Below are 16135 nucleotides of genomic sequence, written 5' to 3'. Positions count from 1 at the left end.
TGAAAATTTCTACCAAAACAAAGTTCTAATTTACCAAGCAATTGCATTTCGAGGAAATGTTAGCTTTTATTAAAACTGGGCAAAAAATATTCTGTTACTATGTAAAATATATATTTTACTATGTGAAATACAGTAGAGTTCCAGGCTCAAATAATTATGAAGATTTTTTTCACTGTATGTGTAGGGTCAGACTCAGGTTTTCTGAGGCCTGAATTACGCAATTTGGGCAGCTCCCTTTAGGAAAGACCACACAAAATTACAAATATTAAATTAGCAACAATAGGAGATATTTACTTAGAATGGGAAAAAATTATCAATTTTGAAATAGCCAACAAATATGTAAGACATCACAAAATATATAAAAAATATTATTAATAAACAGCATGACACACTTCAACAACCCTTTATCTTACTTTTAATAGAATTTATTTTTAGATCAGTTTTAGGTTCACAGCAATATTGAGCAGAAGGTACAGAAATTTCCCATTTAACTTATACCTGCCCCTATACATAGCCACCTCCATTATTAGCATTCCCCATCAAAGTGGAATATTTGATACAATTGAGTCTACATTGGTGCATCATTATTCACCCAGAGTTTGCATTAGGTTTCACTCCTGGTGTTGTACATTCTATGGCTTTGGGCAAATTTATAACGACATATATCTACCATTATTGCTTCATGCAGAGTACTTTCACTGCCCTAAAAATCCTGTTTTAATATAATTTTAATTTTTAATATATTTTTTCTGAGTTCACGTTAATCTTCTCTTCATATGACAATGACCTTGAAGGTCATTTTCTATAATGAAAAATTAAAAAATAATTCTGTCTTTGCTCTGAGCATGGTTGCTTGATTTTTTAAAAAAAATTATTTGAAAGTTTCTTTTAGCTTCACAATTTGTTATTGGTAATATTTTATATAATTTGAGCACTGTGAAATTTGGAAAACCTCTCTCAGGAGGAGAACTTAAATTTTGACTGGGATTCCGTCAAAATAAAAATCTTCCATTTACGATCTTACAATTCTCCATAGACTCATGCTTGACTATACATTTCAAAGTTGTCTCTTCCCAACCACCCACGTATTCTGTGCAGGGCTGTGCAGGACATGTTATTTTGCCATATGACCTCTGCTCCTGCACCAGGAGTAACCACAGTAGATGATGGGAGCATACCTAGAGGCCATTCCTACTCCAGGGTAGTGATAAATAATCTAATTATACTCAGAAATGACTGGAAACTATGCAAGTACGTCCCACTAAGTGCAAACCAATTATGTTGCCAATTCAACTTCTCCTTAGTCAGATGCCCCAAAATGCCTGTGCCCACTACAGTACCATTCAACACAAGCAGAAAAATGATGGTGGGATGTTGGCATGAACAGAGGCACTAACTGCTTTAGTTACAATAGTTTACTTCTACAGATTTTACAAAAGGAATTGCCCATGTGAATCCCATCCCAGAGCCACTCCGAGGATCTTGGAATGATCCCATATAAGTGGGGAACCCTTGACGCTCAAGCTTCATCAGATTCACAGTAAATCTGATTCTACCTAAATGCACGTGTGAAGGGACAATGCAAAAGTGAAGCAAGATTTAGGATGGCTCTTTGGTTGCAGCACTGTCTCATAAAAGTAAGCTGTATATAACTCTGCTCCACCCACCAGATGCCCTGCAATTACCAGGTCAACCAAAAGTACCCCAAGATAGATCCAAAACCTGGAGTTGGAGATCCATATGGCTGCAGTGCTATTCTGTTGAGAACTAGGGTAAAATCCATCTTGGTCTCAGAGACTGACATGTATGGTCCAAATATAGTCTATATAGTATGGTCCCTTTTATGAACATATACTTTCACCCCAAATTAGTATTATTCTTTATTAGAATTTATCTCCTCTGAAAAAAAAATAAGGTAAATTGACCACATCCATGGTAGCAATGGTACTTAGGAGGATTGTTATTTGGTGTTTCCAGATGACAATGACAGATTGAATTTTGCAAGCATTTATTAAACATTTTTATGTGCTCCTTCTAAACTATTGAGTAGAAAGAATACAGAATTCAGCAACTCTAACTCAACAAGTGTTCTTGCCATTAGGGGGCTCATAGACCGGCTCCTGAGGACAGAACTGAAATGAAGCTCAGTACTTGTTAGGCAGGCCAGCAGGTCGGAAGTGGTTGGGGTCTTTGCCACTCCGGCCCCATTCGTTGGCAGCCTGGTCAGCCTTCGAGTCCTCCACTCCGTGGCCGCTGTCTCCAAACTTAAAAAGATCTGTGATTCTCTGAGAATTCTCTCTGGCGTCACTGGAATAGAGAAAGGCAAATGGGTTTAATCAGGGACTGATGAGCATCACCACCATCTTTCCTATCTCTCCTCTTTCTAACAAATTAATGACCAAAATAAGCCACGTTTAGAGGGACTAAAACACTCTTCATTTCTGGGCACAGGCCAACTCAGCCTGGCAAATCTCCTTGTGCTTGGTAGCCCATGCCCATAGGGGGAAGGTGGGTATCACACCTTGGTCTTCTGGCTGTCCACAGCACACATGCTCAGTTCACCCATCCCTACATCCCAAAGGGTCCTGTTACCTGATCACTTTAGCAGCCCAGGCGCCCCCAGGGCCCCTCTGTGCAGCATCATAGTTCCCCCGGGCATGGAAGTATTTGTCTGAATTTTTGTAGTTGGCTTCTCTCATGTCAGAGTAGGCTCTCCACATGTCTCTAGTCCCTGGAAAGGAAGGAAACTGAAGGTGATTATCTCTTGGAAAATAGAGAAAAGGTTTTCCTCCCGCTGAATCTAAGATTTCAGTCTTTGACAAAATGCTTGGAGATGATCTTGGCTGGGAGAAATATCCCTTAACTCTTCACTCCCCTGAGTTAATGTTACAAGAATCGCACTGGATACATGTTTTATTCTCTTTGATTCCATCCTAAGTACTGTAGATACTTGGCTTTTGGCTCTGTGTGATGTGTGTGAACAAGGGTGGGATGGTCTCTAAGGGATGCTTCCTTGTATAATGAACCTCTACTTGGAAAGACAAGGGAAGCCCCCCGCTGGGGCATGAGGACAAAGCCAGAAGGTGGGGGCGGCTGCTGCCCCAGGGGGCTCCCAGCCTAGTCAAGGAGAGAAATTCATCCCTGTGGGCAGCATAAAGACAACTCAGTCCTACCTACTTCTGAAGGTCCAGGGTGTATTTTGCTTCCAGGCAAATGTCAGAATTCAATCATTCATAGAATTGAAAAAGTGAGCTCCCCAAAACAGCTTCACAGAAATCGAGTCACCAGATGCATAAAAAGGGCAACTGACCCGCCAGCTCTAAAGCTCAGTGTCCTCCCCATAAATGGAAGAGTATCGCCTTCCCCACAGTGGTTATGCTACAAAATGAGAAAATACACATATAACTTCTAGAAGATTGTAGGTGCTCAATATGCTATCACCTCACTAGGCCTTAGGAAGCCTGGGACAAATCCAGCAGCGCGACTAGGCTAAGAGGAAGGCCAGAGAGTTATGGACTGAAGGAGTCTCAGTAGACCACTCAGTAACCACATGAAGACTTCTAGAAAGCAGCTGACTAGGCAAAAGAGAAAAACCTCAGTCGAGTGGTCATCATAGTTTGCGTAATATCGGCCACGCCCCTATCTTCATTTCGTGTATTTCTCATTCCCAGTGCTCAGAAAGATCGCTTGGTTGAGCAGCACAACCTTCTGACTATACTGATTCCCTCCCAGTTACAGATTCAATAGATGCCTGGGGGCCGCTTGCTTTAGAAGCACTTCCAAATGCCCGACATATCTGTCACTCAGGGAGCAAGACTGCAGGTAGTAGTACCCAATCTTGAGTGGGGAAAAAACCCACTGGGTGCTTGCTAAAGGCCAGATTTCAGGCTCAGCCTCAGAAATTGTGATTCAGCAGAGGGGGAGTGTGTGGACCAGGCATCTGCATTTCACAAAGCACCCCAAGCCCCAGGTGATTCTCATGCAAGTGGCCTTAGAACAAAACTTTGAGAAACTCTGACCTAAATATGAAAAAAATATTTGTAGCTGTGCCTGTGAGAATTTAGAAAGGACTGACAGCAAAGTCTTAAAGCAATAGCCACTGGCCATCACAGAAAACTCAAAATAAACAATTTTGTGAAATAAGCAAATTTGGCCTCTTGCCAAATAAGGGGTATATCTCTTCTCTCTGGCCCAGCCAGGACTCAGGCCAGAAGAGGATCATCATGTAATTCCTTGTGCCTTCGACTGGGGGAGAGAGCTCTCAGAGTTGCCTTCCGCCTGCAACACAGCTATCTGGCATTTGGACAGATGAGCAAGAGGATTATGTGTTCACAGGCCCCTCACTCTCCATGTGCTCTCTGGTCTGGGAGACAGGGTAGTCCTGTCACAGGAAGCTCTGGGAGCGCCAGCACTGGGGTAAATCCTGCTCTGTGTGGGGACTTTGTTAGGACTCTTCATCTCTTTCTGCCTCAGGTCTTCTAATAAGACATGATGGTGCCTACATCCCAGGATTAAAGATTAAAACCTGAAGATGAAAACGAGTTCATCCATACATGTAAAGCTCTCAGAGCAGCACCTAGGACGGCCAAGCTCAGTTACTCTTGGGTGTAATTACTAGGTGCACAAGTTGGATGCACCCACTTCAGGCTGCCTGAGACCCAGCCATGAGCTGTCCCTGCCTTCCCACCAAGAGGCACTAGAGTCCACTCGGAATAGGGAGCAGGCACCAGGGACCCCAGATCTCTTCCAAACCCTATATGACCTCAGGCAAGGGGAGCCCCATGGAAGAGGGCGATGCTGGCTAGAAAAGCCAGGGGTGGTGGGATAGGACAGATGAGGTGTCAGGGGAAAAGGCACAAGGAGGAAGTAAGGCCTGGAGATCTGATACACACTATAATGGGCACCAAACAATGTATTATTATAACTATGAAGTTTGCTATCCTCTAGAACTTAATTATTTCTTTTGTAAAAAAAAAAAAAAGATTTTATTTATTTATTTGACAGAGAGAGAGAGAAGGAGAGCACAAGCAGAGGGAGCAGTAGGCAGAGGGAGAGAGAGAAGCAGGGCCCCAATGAGCAGAGAGCTCAACATGGGGCTCGATTCCAGGACCCTGAAGTCATGACCTGAGCCTAAGACAGGCGCTTAATCAACTGAGACTTGCAGGTGCCCCAAACTTAATTATTTCAAATACTATTTTTAAAAAAAAAGGATAATTATATAATATAGTAGAGGTGCTAATTATAGCTACAAAGGCAATCAAATATATAAGTGCATCAAATTAACGTGACATATACCTTAATTATATATAATGTTACATGTCAGTTATATTGCAATAAGAATAAATAAAAAAGGCCGGGGAAACTGCTGACTTGCAAACCATGCTTTGTGCTTCCCACTCTTGACCCCTGCCCTGTGTGGATGTGGCCCCCACTCAGGTGAACTCCGAAGGAGGCCAAGTGCGGTCTCCCCATGACCCCCATGCTTTGGTCCTTACCTTGACCTGCTTCCTTGAGGAATGTCAACCATCTCTGGCTGCTGACGCCCAGGACCAGGGAGCACAATAGGATGCCCACGAGAAGCTTCATCCTGCTGCAGAGTCCTGGGGACACACGAAAAGGAGACGAGTTTGGTTTTTGTTTGGTTTGGTTTTCTACATGGGGGGAATGTGACCTATCCTTCATGTGTACACACACACACACATACGTGTACCTATGTACCTCTGTACGCATGTACATGCATAAGTGTGGGGGGTATATGGAGAAGGAAGTGGACAGCGTTTATTAGCATAGTTAGCAGGTGATACGTAGCTACGTAGACAGAATTCCAGGGGGTCCACGTCTCCATTTCCACTTGCCTCCCGGGAATCCCAGGATGAGAGCCTGCACGGCACTTCCAATACACACCACTTTCAATCCTGCCCTATGAGCCCTCACACCCACTGACAGGAAGCTTCCGAGGAGGCCTCTGGGCATTTGTGACCGTGCACCTGTCTGTCGAATGAGATGAGTGTAACGATGCCCACACACTTGCAGGTGCCTCTTGTATCCACCCCCGAAGGCCCACAGAGGACAATCACAACTAAAGCCCAGTCCCAGAAAGTATTCACATCTGCTGAATCCTCATTGTCAGGATCATGGATCCAGGAAAGGAGCAGATGGCTGGGACCCAGCACAGGAATGCTGTGGGGAAAGAGAACCTGCCAGGAAGAACCGCTTGGAAGGTTCTGGACCTCACCTTTGGCTGTCCCTCCCCGCGGAGGCTCCTGTTGAGGCTGAGCTGCCCTGGCCTCCGGCCTGCGACGTGTGCCAGCACATATATACTGACGCTCTGCTGGAGGGACGAATGGAAGACAGGGCGAGGGAAAACACTGGGCTGGGGAAATTCCCCGAGGCCAGAGGCAGCTGCAGATCATCAGGCTTTTTCCTCGAAGCCTCTCATTTCCCAGGTTGTGCAATCTGGCAGATTCCGGGAGTGTGGCAAACGTGGGGTTTCCAGCCTCTTTCCACTCTCACTGCTGCTCAGGAAAGGTTTTCTTCCCCACACAACTGCTGTGAAGGGGGATCAATAAGAGAAAAGAGACCCGAGTGCCTAAGGCCTGAGAGCGCACAGGGCCACTGGAGGAGCAGAAGGGGGTCCACTGAGGGGCGCAAAGCCTGGGGCTGGGCCCCGGTAGCCGGAGGGAGACAGGAAAGCCTCAGGACCAGGGCAATAAGCTTCCAGCAGCCAGCGGGGGGCCTGGACACTGGGAAGGTCCTCCAGACGCCCCAGCATCACGACCGGCCACTGTGGGGCGCCTCTGCAGGCGCAGTGAGGACTGGGCCGCCCAGGGACACCGACCTGGGGCTAGATACTGGCTCCCATGTCACGCAGAAATGACATCCTAAAAACCATCAGGAAACAGCGCACTGGCTGGGAGCCGAGCAGAATAGAAGATTCAGGAAGGGAGCCGAGAAAGCGGGATGCAGCGCAAGAACAGAGGGAGCGGCCGCTTCGCCCGAAGAGCAGGACCGCGCGGTCCTGCGGGAGGTTAGTCACGGTGTGTGCGGAAGGCCCTGCGCAGGGCTCCGCGGGGCCGGGAGGCCCGGTGGGCGCCCCGACCCCTTCCTGCCCATTCAAGTGAAAGGAACGCGCCGAGCTCATCGGATTTCCTCGGGGAGAGAGGACGGTGCATGTGTGACGTGGCTGCTTCAGGGGGCGTCCAGAGGACAGACCCGTCCTTGTCACACTGAGGCCCTGGGCCACAGGCCGGAGGCAGTAGGGCAGGGAAGGCCCGGCCCAGGGGTGCTGGCTCAGGGGTGCTGCCTGGAGCGCCCCTGGCAGACGAGGAACACCAGCGGCTCGGCAGACACAAGACAAGTGCCTGCAGGGCTGATGCCAGCAACCTGGAGACGGGGCAGCCCAGAGGCTGCAAGATGCTCCGTAGTGGCCAGGTCGGAGGTGGGATTCATGCTCCACCAGTAACCCAGAGAAGAAGCAGGAGGCCCACTTCTGACTTGTTACAAGACTAGAAGGGATCCGAGCAGGACGTTGCAAAGGGGAGGCTGACCCAGGATGAAGCAAATCAGGCGAGGATTACACGAGCGTGAGGGAATCATTGGCTGAGATGGGCGCCTGCCAGTGCGGGAGTGATGCCTCTTCTGGGGCTGGGTCTCATCTTAATTCCTGTAGGTGTGATGAGCTGAAGCTGCAGGCAGACAACTGTCAAAGGATCTCTCTGCCCTGTGGGCCTTAGCCAAGGCGATGCTAAGCTACATTTGGATATTCCCCACACAAATCATTCCTTGGGAAAGCTGGGGTCCCGAGGTCCACTGAGTCCGCGACCCTGAGCTGCTTTGGCTCCCGGGGTCGTAGGAGTAGACATGTGGGGAGACGGGCAGTTGTCAACCCTCCACAGCCATTGGTGACAGGGAGCTTGGGGGCTGCTTCCCGGAGGAGGCCATGGGATGCCCACAGTCTGCCCCCTTGGCTCCCCAGGGCAGAAATTCTGGGTCAGTGACCCCATCCTGTGACAATTCCTTTGCTCCTTCGTGGCCCTTCTGTGCTGGAATGCTCCCTCCCCCACTTTCACACAGCATTCAAGTCATTCCCTTCTTTGATAGAGACATTGCAGAGAGACTGAGTGCAATTTCTAGACACCAAGAGACGCTCCTCACAGGGACGTGAACAAGCACCGCGTGGTCTCATCCTTTGTCACATCGTGTATTCAAACTTCTTGGAAGGGACACTCAGATCTCTGGAGGGCCCTGCTTAGAACAATAGATATTAGGGACTGGCAGCTAATTCCCTGGTGTCTAATACAGAAGGAAGATGCTGGCATGCTGGCATCAGAATGTCCAGGCCTTAGAGAGATGTCCCAGGTCTCCCCGGAATCGCTGTGTCCAGGTTTGCAGAGACAGTGCCCATTTGGGCTACTTGTGTCAGCTTTATCAGTAGTGGCAACCCCTTCACTCTCAGAGTGACCTGGTTTACATAAGGTAGATGCCCCCCCCACCCCGTGACCAGGCTATTAAGGGGCCTCAGAGAACCCCCTTTGCTCTGTTGCAATTAATGTAAGTGGATGAGAAGGGGACCAAGGCTTGAAGAATCAGAAAGCAAAGTTAAAAAAGAAGTTCCACAGGACACCGTGACCCAGGGAGGCACGGGAGGCCTGGATCCCAGGGTCAGAGGGACAGCAGAGAGAATGATGAGCATTTTCATGAATTTAAAATGAGAAGAATAACCATACTTACCTGCAAGGTTCACATGGATAAGAAATAAAAATTTCATCATTCTGATGTTGAAATATGTCCCATATTTCTTGGTCTTTCACAGTGGCGGACTCCCAAACCCTTGGAACTGCCTAGGTGTTGACAGACACAGAGGGGTCTTTAGTGACATTCGTGAGGTGACTTGGGACCTCACGAAGGACAGGGGCTGATTGCCAGGAGGCCCAAGCATATGATTGGAGGCACTTTCGTTCCGTCCTCTTACTAGAGGGAAGGTTCAGGGACAGGAGCATTGAATCAATCCCCCATGCCCCAGGATTTAAGTAATCCCTTATGCAACGAAGCCTCCATAAAACCCCAGAGGGCCTCGGTTCAGAGAGCTTCCAGGGTCTAAGCATATGGAGACTCAGGAGAGTGGTGACCTGGGAGGACATGGGGCCTGTGGCCTTTCCCATCCTTTGCCCTCCGGATCTCCTCATCTGGCTCTTCCTCTGTATCCTCTTCTATAGCCTTCATGACACTGGTAAATAGAAGTGTTTCCTCGAGTTCTGTGAGAGCTTCTAGCACATTATTCCAACCCAAGAGGGAGGTGGGGATCCAGCCACCTGGATCCCTCAGCCTGTCTGGGGTCTGTCAGAAGCACACAGAGCAGCGGGGGTTTAGGATTGACATCTGCCTGGCTGAGGTGAAGGGGAAAGATCCTGTCCTAGGACTGACTCCTTAACGGGAGGCTTCTGTGCTCTCTCTGGGTAAGAGTGTCAGAAATGAGTGGAATTCTAGCACACCCAGTTGGTGTCTGAGAACTGCTTGGTGATGCATGTGGGGGATCCCCACAGACCCTGACCCTGGATCTGAGACCTAAAGGACTGCCTCATTGGGTGTGGTCGGGGTGGGTCCATTAAGGCTGAAAGGGGGCTTGGGTCGGTCTGAGCACCTCAGAGCTCTTCATACACTGAACCTTTCTGCGCTGCAAGACAGTTCATAATACTTTATACGTTGCAGAAGACAGAAGATTAATTAATAGATTATTACGCTGCCACACATTATTAACGCTTTAAGAAGGGAGAGGACCAAGCAGAGTTAGATTTTTAAAGATCCTGCTTTGACTACTCAGGACATAGCAACATTCTTTCAAGTCTGGGTGTCTCTGAAGATCTCTTTGGTAGAAACATTTTGCCCAGGACAGTGTTTGTGATGCACAAGACAAGGCGGAGTCTCTGCAGCTGTGCAAGGGAAGAGGGAACATTCTCTGGGCCCTGGAACTCCACAGGTAGCACCGGGAGAAACTGAGGCTGGAGGAGCTCAAAACTTGCCACAAGGAAAAGAGAGGGCAAAGCGGGTTCAGGAACACATGCAATATTGACTGCGTCATCTTTTCCGTCTAAAGACCCCCAGGTAGTTAGAGTAAAAGAAAACTTTATCAGCATTTCCATCTGTATGATTTCCTTTTATTCTTCACTTTCTTCTTTCCAATATGAACTACTTGTTTAGCATCCACTTGTGAACAACTGTGGGCATCCGTTGAGGCTACAATTCATGTACTCTCTAAAGCATTGCTGGTTTTAAAACTAAATACTATATCCTGCATCATAAAAATACCTTTTTAAAAACTTAAATCGAGAATAGCTTAACAGAAAGAGTTTATGCTCCCCACAAAAGATGTTCAGGTCTTGCCCTTTCTTTTTTCAAGTTTCATCTTATGCATTGATCGGCACTAATTCTTTTAAAAATGTTATTAACTTATTTTAAGTCATCTCTACACCCAACGAGGGGCTCATGCCTCCATCCCAAGAACAAGAGTCCCATGCCCTACGATCTGAGCCAGCCAGGAGCCTCTAGGGACACGAATTCTTAACTTTGTTGTACTTTCTTTCTCAATAGCAAACAGTCTTTTTGAGTGATCATCATCTCATTCATTCCCCTCATGATCATTTCCGTAATCTATGTAGTTTGCTCCGAGGACAGAGGATATGCTTTATGGCTTAGCTATCTTTACAAACATTGAGGGACACATACTTTTACTTTTCTCTCAAACTGGAGCAGTTTCTTTAACAGCCACCACTTTTGTGAAGAGAAGTTTTGTTTTGCTTCCTGTTTTTCCTTTTCTCCTGAGGAATCGTTGAAAGTCTCAGCTTAGACACATGGTGTATCTGGTCGTCTCTATCCTGGGAAGGTGGACTGTCCTGGGGGGGCCAGGCCAGCTCATAGGAGCTCAGGACAACCAACTATTAAGTCATTGGTCATACGAGTTTAGCCAAGGTGGGATGCTTTACACCATAGAAACTGATGACACTGTGAGGCACGGATTTTTTAATTTTTTTCACTTCTGGCTTCTGGGGAGGCAGTTGTCAAACATCTCCCAGCACGGGGTGGGGCGCCACCTTCTAATTCCAAGCACCACAGATCCTTTTCTTTGGGAGTCTAGGCACAGACAGACCAGCGCTCCAGGAGAGGGAAGCTGCTGCAGACCCACAGCTTCAGCCCCAGAACAGGTGCATTCCTCACACCCGCCCTTCAGTTCACTCAGGGAGATTCAAAGAAAATAGCGCATTGGAACAACTGAAGAAAGCGTTAAATTCTCGGGCCCGCGGTAGATGATATGGCTGCATATATTCCCAAGGAACAAACAAACGTGGCAGGGCTGGGGCGGGTGCACAAAGCATCCAGCATGAGAGAACACGTGTACTCAGCCCCTTTGTGCTTCCTGAGACCAGGAGCTCCACCTCCATGATATCCTGTAGGGAGCAGCAGCTCCCCAGTTCCAGGGCAAGGCAACCTGCTCAGGCAGGGGGTGCTTTCTGCTCTGGTGGCTCCTCACTCTGCCCCTAGTCCCACACTAGTACTAGCAAACCTACAAAAGAATCCTTTCAAAGATCAGATCTCCCATGTTTCTCCTTTCAGCTCACTGCTGGTGGCTCCCAGGTAAGGGGACACCTGCATTCCCCACATGTACCCCCAATGGCCTCTGGAAGAAGCCAGGAGAGGCAGCAATCAACAACACTAACTACAGCACAACACAAAGCAAAACTGCATAATTATCGGACCTTTCAATGACTGTAGCATTTCTCAGCATAAAAGCTCTTCAGAAGGATTGTTCTGAGCTGGTTAGAGCCAGTTCACAGAGGCAGACTAACTCTCCGTGTGGACCCAAAAGGTTAACCTAAGTTCCCCTTTTCTGGCTCACGTTTCGGCTTAATACAGAGCTCCTGTTCCTAGATTCGACTTAATCAACTCACGGTGACACACCATGTGTTAATTTAGATTAAACAATGCCACAGAGGTATTTATGTAAGAAGGATATTTTTGTTGTTGTTGCAAGGAGACATAGTCATCTTTAGGAAGCCAAATAAATATTAGATACGGTGAAATGGTTGATAAAATCTCTCCTCCCCAGATTCTCCTCTGAGGCCAGATGTTCTTCAGGAGCCTGATAGAATCTTAGGGACGGTTAAATATGTGTTATACAAGCTGTGGTAGAACACAGAAAATGAAGTTGTACAGCCATTTGAAGAAGCTAGAATAATCTTGATTCCAAAACCAGACTTGGGTTGTACAAGGACATAAAACAATAGTCCATTTTGTTTTCAAAGGCACATTCAAAATGGAATATAGTGTAAACAATCTAATCGGAGCTTAAGAATGCCTCACCATTGCCTGTGGTTTACTGTTGGAATGCACAAGGAGGTCAACACTATAATATTGATCAGTATGAAAAAGACCATAACATTCTGTCAATTGATAGCCTAAAAAAGATAAATAGTATCTCAGTTGATGAAAAAAAATCATTTGAGAAAGCTCAAGATATATTTATGGTTTAAAAAATCCTTTATGAAACTGAACATCAAAGGTAACTCTCTTAAATGTATCAGACTAGGTGACAGTACACATATAATTTAATGGAAAACTTCTAATCCATTTTCTGAGGATCTAGAATGAGCGTAGACAGACTACCAACTATCACCACTGTTTTCTATCGTAGGTCTGGCAGCCATGGAGAATACCTTGGAAAATAAAAAGAAAGAAGAAATATTAAAATTGGAAAGGTGGAGATTAAACTGTCATTATTAGCAGATATTAAAACCATTAACTCCTAGAAGCCACAAATCAAAAAACTACTAGACTTGATAAGAGAATTTAATAAGATAACCCAACAGTTGATCCAGAAACCAACCACATTTCTCCATATCAGAAATAACCAAATAGAAAATATGATTAAAAATAGGAAACCATTCCTGGTAACAACGTATCTACAAAATACCTAGGGATGAAATGAATGCGGAATCACACTGGAGAAGATTTCAAACTAATAAACACGTCATACGATGATGTGATTTAATTGGAGAGGAGCTGCAGGCTCTCAGATGGGATGATTTCATTTTGTAAAGATGTTAATTAGGGATCCCTGGGTGGCGCAGCGGTTTGGCGCCTGCCTTTGGCCCAGGGCGCTATCCTGGAGACCCGGGATCGAATCCCACGTCAGGCTCCCGGTGCATGGAGCCTGCTTCTCCCTCTGCCTGTGTCTCTGCCTCTCTCTCTCTCTGTGTGACTATCATAAATAAATAAAAATTAAAGAAAAAAAAAAGATGTTAATTAGGGATCCCTGGGTGGCTCAGCGGTTTAGCGCCTGCCTTTGGCCCAGGGCGTGATCCTGGAGTCCCGGGATCAAGTCCCACATGGAGCCTGCTTCTCCCTCTGCCTGTGTCTCTGTCTCTGCCTCTTTCTCTCTATGTCTCTCATGAATAAAGAAATAAGATCTTAAAAAAAATAAAGATGTTAATTCTATCCCAAATTAATGGACAAATGTAATGCCTTCAAAGCAAAATTCCAGGTGAACTTTGAGGAATCGAAGAAAATTACTCTGAAATTTATTTATTTATTTATTTATTTATTTATTTATTTATTTATTTATTTATTTATTTTTAACTCTGAAATTTATATTGAGAAGTAAAGATCATACGTAGAAAAATAAATCTTCATAAATAAGAGTGTGAAGAGGTTGCACCTGGGTTGCTCAGTGGCTGAGGGTCTGCCTTTGGTTCAGGTCTTGATCCCAGAGTCCTGGGATCTAGTTCTGCATTGGGCTCCCCACAGGGAGCCTGCCTCTCCCTCTGCCTATGTCTCTGGCACTCTCTGTGTCTCTCATGAATAAATACATATAATTACTTAGTTAGTTAGCTAGTTAAATAAAAAAAGAAGAATGCAAAGAGTTGACATTTGCCTTACTCAGGCACTAACACACAGAGCCAATGCGGTAGTAGAAACAAAGTAGTAGTATTGGCAAACAAAGGACACATTGACCAACGGGAGAGAAGAGAGTGCAGAGCTAGGGCCACACGTAAAGGACAGTAATATGTGATGCAGGAGACACCTCAAATCATGGAGGAAGAGACGGCTTACTTAAAGAGAGTTCGAAGGAACTGGTTACCCTACAGAGAAAAATGAAACAGGATCCTTGCCCCATACATATACAAATATCAACACTAGGATATTAAATACAAAGGTAGAATGATAAAGTTAATAGAAAATATTTTCACAAACTAAACTTGTGGGGCGCCTGGGTGGCTCAGTGAGGTAAGCATCTGACTCTTGGTTTCAGCTCAGGTAGTGACCTCAGGGTCATGAGATTGAGTCCTGGGCTGGGCTCAGGGCTCAGGGCTCAGTGTGGATCCACTTGTCCCTCTCCCTCCGCTGCTGCCCCTTCCTCAGCTCATGCTTGCATTCTCTCTCTCTCTCTCAAATCAATAAATAAAATCTTTTTTAAAAAGTTTTTTTCACCATATAATTTATTTATTTGAGATAAGCATGAGCCGGGTGAGGGGTAGAGGGAAATATATAAACTCTTCAACAAATAAATAAATGAATGTGTGGGGGCACCTGGGTGGCTCAGTTGGTTAAGTAAGCATTGGACTCTTGATTTCCCCTCCAGTCCTGAGCTCGGGGTCTTGAGATCCAGCCCTGCTTCAGGCTCTGCACTCAGCTGGGAGTCTATCTGAGATTCTCTCCTTCTTCCTCTGTCTCCTCTCCCCCGACTCTCTCTCTCTCTCTCAATGTCTCTGTATAATAAATAAGTAAATCTTTTACAATATAAACTTGTGATGTGGACGAGGGAAGAAATTCTTATAATTTCAAAGCACAAACCAAAACGCGAAATAGTGAACTTGAATACGTCAAAAATAAGAATTCATCTTTATTTTTATTTATTTTTTTTAAGAATTCATTTTTAGAGAGAAACTGGCAAATGACAGCATCTAAAACATGTCGAGCGATTAATTCTTCCAATGAATCTGTGAGAAATGGACAGCACTGCAAATAGAAAAATGGGTGAGGAGCTCAAAAACCTAGTGTGCAGGCAACTGCCAAGGACCAAGAAGCTCACAAAGAGATGCGCTCAGCGTTCCTCTTGGGGAAAAGGCAAATAAAACACCGAGCAGTCGGGTCACGTGTATTAGAACAGAAAAAAAATGACATTGGCATAAACCTAGTATATCAGGAGAGTGCGTGCTGGGGTGCTGTGGGTCTGTCACTCTGCAGTGTGGCTCGACCTCCGGGGTCCAGCTCCTTGGCCACCAGCAGGCACTTTCCCAGCTCCGCCTCCCACCTGTGGAACCACGTCCACCTGCAGCATCCGTGTCCCACCTGCAGCATCCACGTCCACCTGCGGCATCCGCATCCCACATGCACCAACCGTGTCCCACCTGGGGCATCCATGTCCCATCTGTGGCATCCGCGTCCCACCTGCGGCATCCGTGTCCCACCTGTGGCATCCACGTCCCACATGCACTACCCGTGTCCCACCTGTGGCATCCATGTCCCACCTGCAGCATCCCCGTCCCACCTGCACCAACCGTGTCGCACCTGCAGCATCCATGTCCCACCTGTGGCATGCGCGTCCCACCTGCGGCATCCGTGTCCCACCTGTGGCATCCCGCTACCCACCACGCAAATCATTGTGGTGGCACCGACACAGAGTCACGTCTAAATATTAAATACAATAGGGCGGCGGCACTCCCAGGGGACGAACCGAAAATCTCTGAAGTCTCCTTTGTTGTTCTGGTTTCAAAGAACTCCTTGGTCAGAGCAGCTGCTGAGAACGCGGTGCCCGGTGCGCTTCGTATTCCTGCAGCTGCGGGGAAGAGGAACACCCTTCCTCTGGTCCTGAGCAAACTTCTTTCACGGGGGGTCAGTGGGGCCTGTCTTTTTCAAGGCCAAGTTCTGGAATAATGTCGGTTCGGCCTGAAGATAAGCAGGTCTAGGAGAAAATTGAATCCTACGGGAAAGGAAAGGTCAGAATAGGATTGGGACAGACGGACTACGGCACGTGATCAGCACCATCCTTTTTCTCGTAGTTCACTGGCACCCTGACTCCTTTACCAGTTAATATCGCATGATCTTTATTAATGTGGGTGCACTATTGATGTGTGTGGATGTA

The 16135-nt window shown here is 46.6% G+C and overlaps 1 protein-coding gene and 1 long non-coding RNA gene across 3 annotated transcripts; both read right to left on the bottom strand.

Annotated features, from left to right (window-relative positions):
- Nucleotides 1–1991: 1991 nt before the first annotated feature.
- Nucleotides 1992–6393, bottom strand: LOC144294579 (serum amyloid A protein-like). The gene is made up of 4 exons (XM_077866286.1): nt 6236–6393; nt 5496–5600; nt 2593–2731; nt 1992–2307 (listed from the first exon to the last, which is right to left on the bottom strand). The coding sequence occupies exons 2-4, from the start codon at nt 5584–5586 to the stop codon at nt 2145–2147; spliced, it is 393 nt and encodes a 130-aa protein (XP_077722412.1). The 5' UTR covers nt 5587–5600; nt 6236–6393; the 3' UTR covers nt 1992–2144.
- A 3739-nt stretch (nt 6394–10132) lies between these two features.
- LOC144294578 (uncharacterized) lies at nt 10133–15632 on the bottom strand. Of its 2 annotated transcripts, none has more exons than XR_013361935.1 (3): nt 15582–15632; nt 14581–14759; nt 10133–12707 (listed from the first exon to the last, which is right to left on the bottom strand). It is a non-coding gene; the product is annotated as an uncharacterized LOC144294578 (long non-coding RNA). The 2 variants fall into 2 exon arrangements; XR_013361934.1 differs by lacking the exon at nt 15582–15632 and adding an exon at nt 15343–15432.
- Between the last annotated feature and the right edge of the window lie 503 nt (nt 15633–16135).

The sequence above is a fragment of the Canis aureus genome, chromosome 23 (assembly GCF_053574225.1).
Source record: "Canis aureus isolate CA01 chromosome 23, VMU_Caureus_v.1.0, whole genome shotgun sequence".
NCBI classification, from domain to species: Eukaryota; Metazoa; Chordata; class Mammalia; order Carnivora; family Canidae; genus Canis; species Canis aureus.
This window is presented reverse-complemented; position numbering and strand designations above follow the sequence as displayed.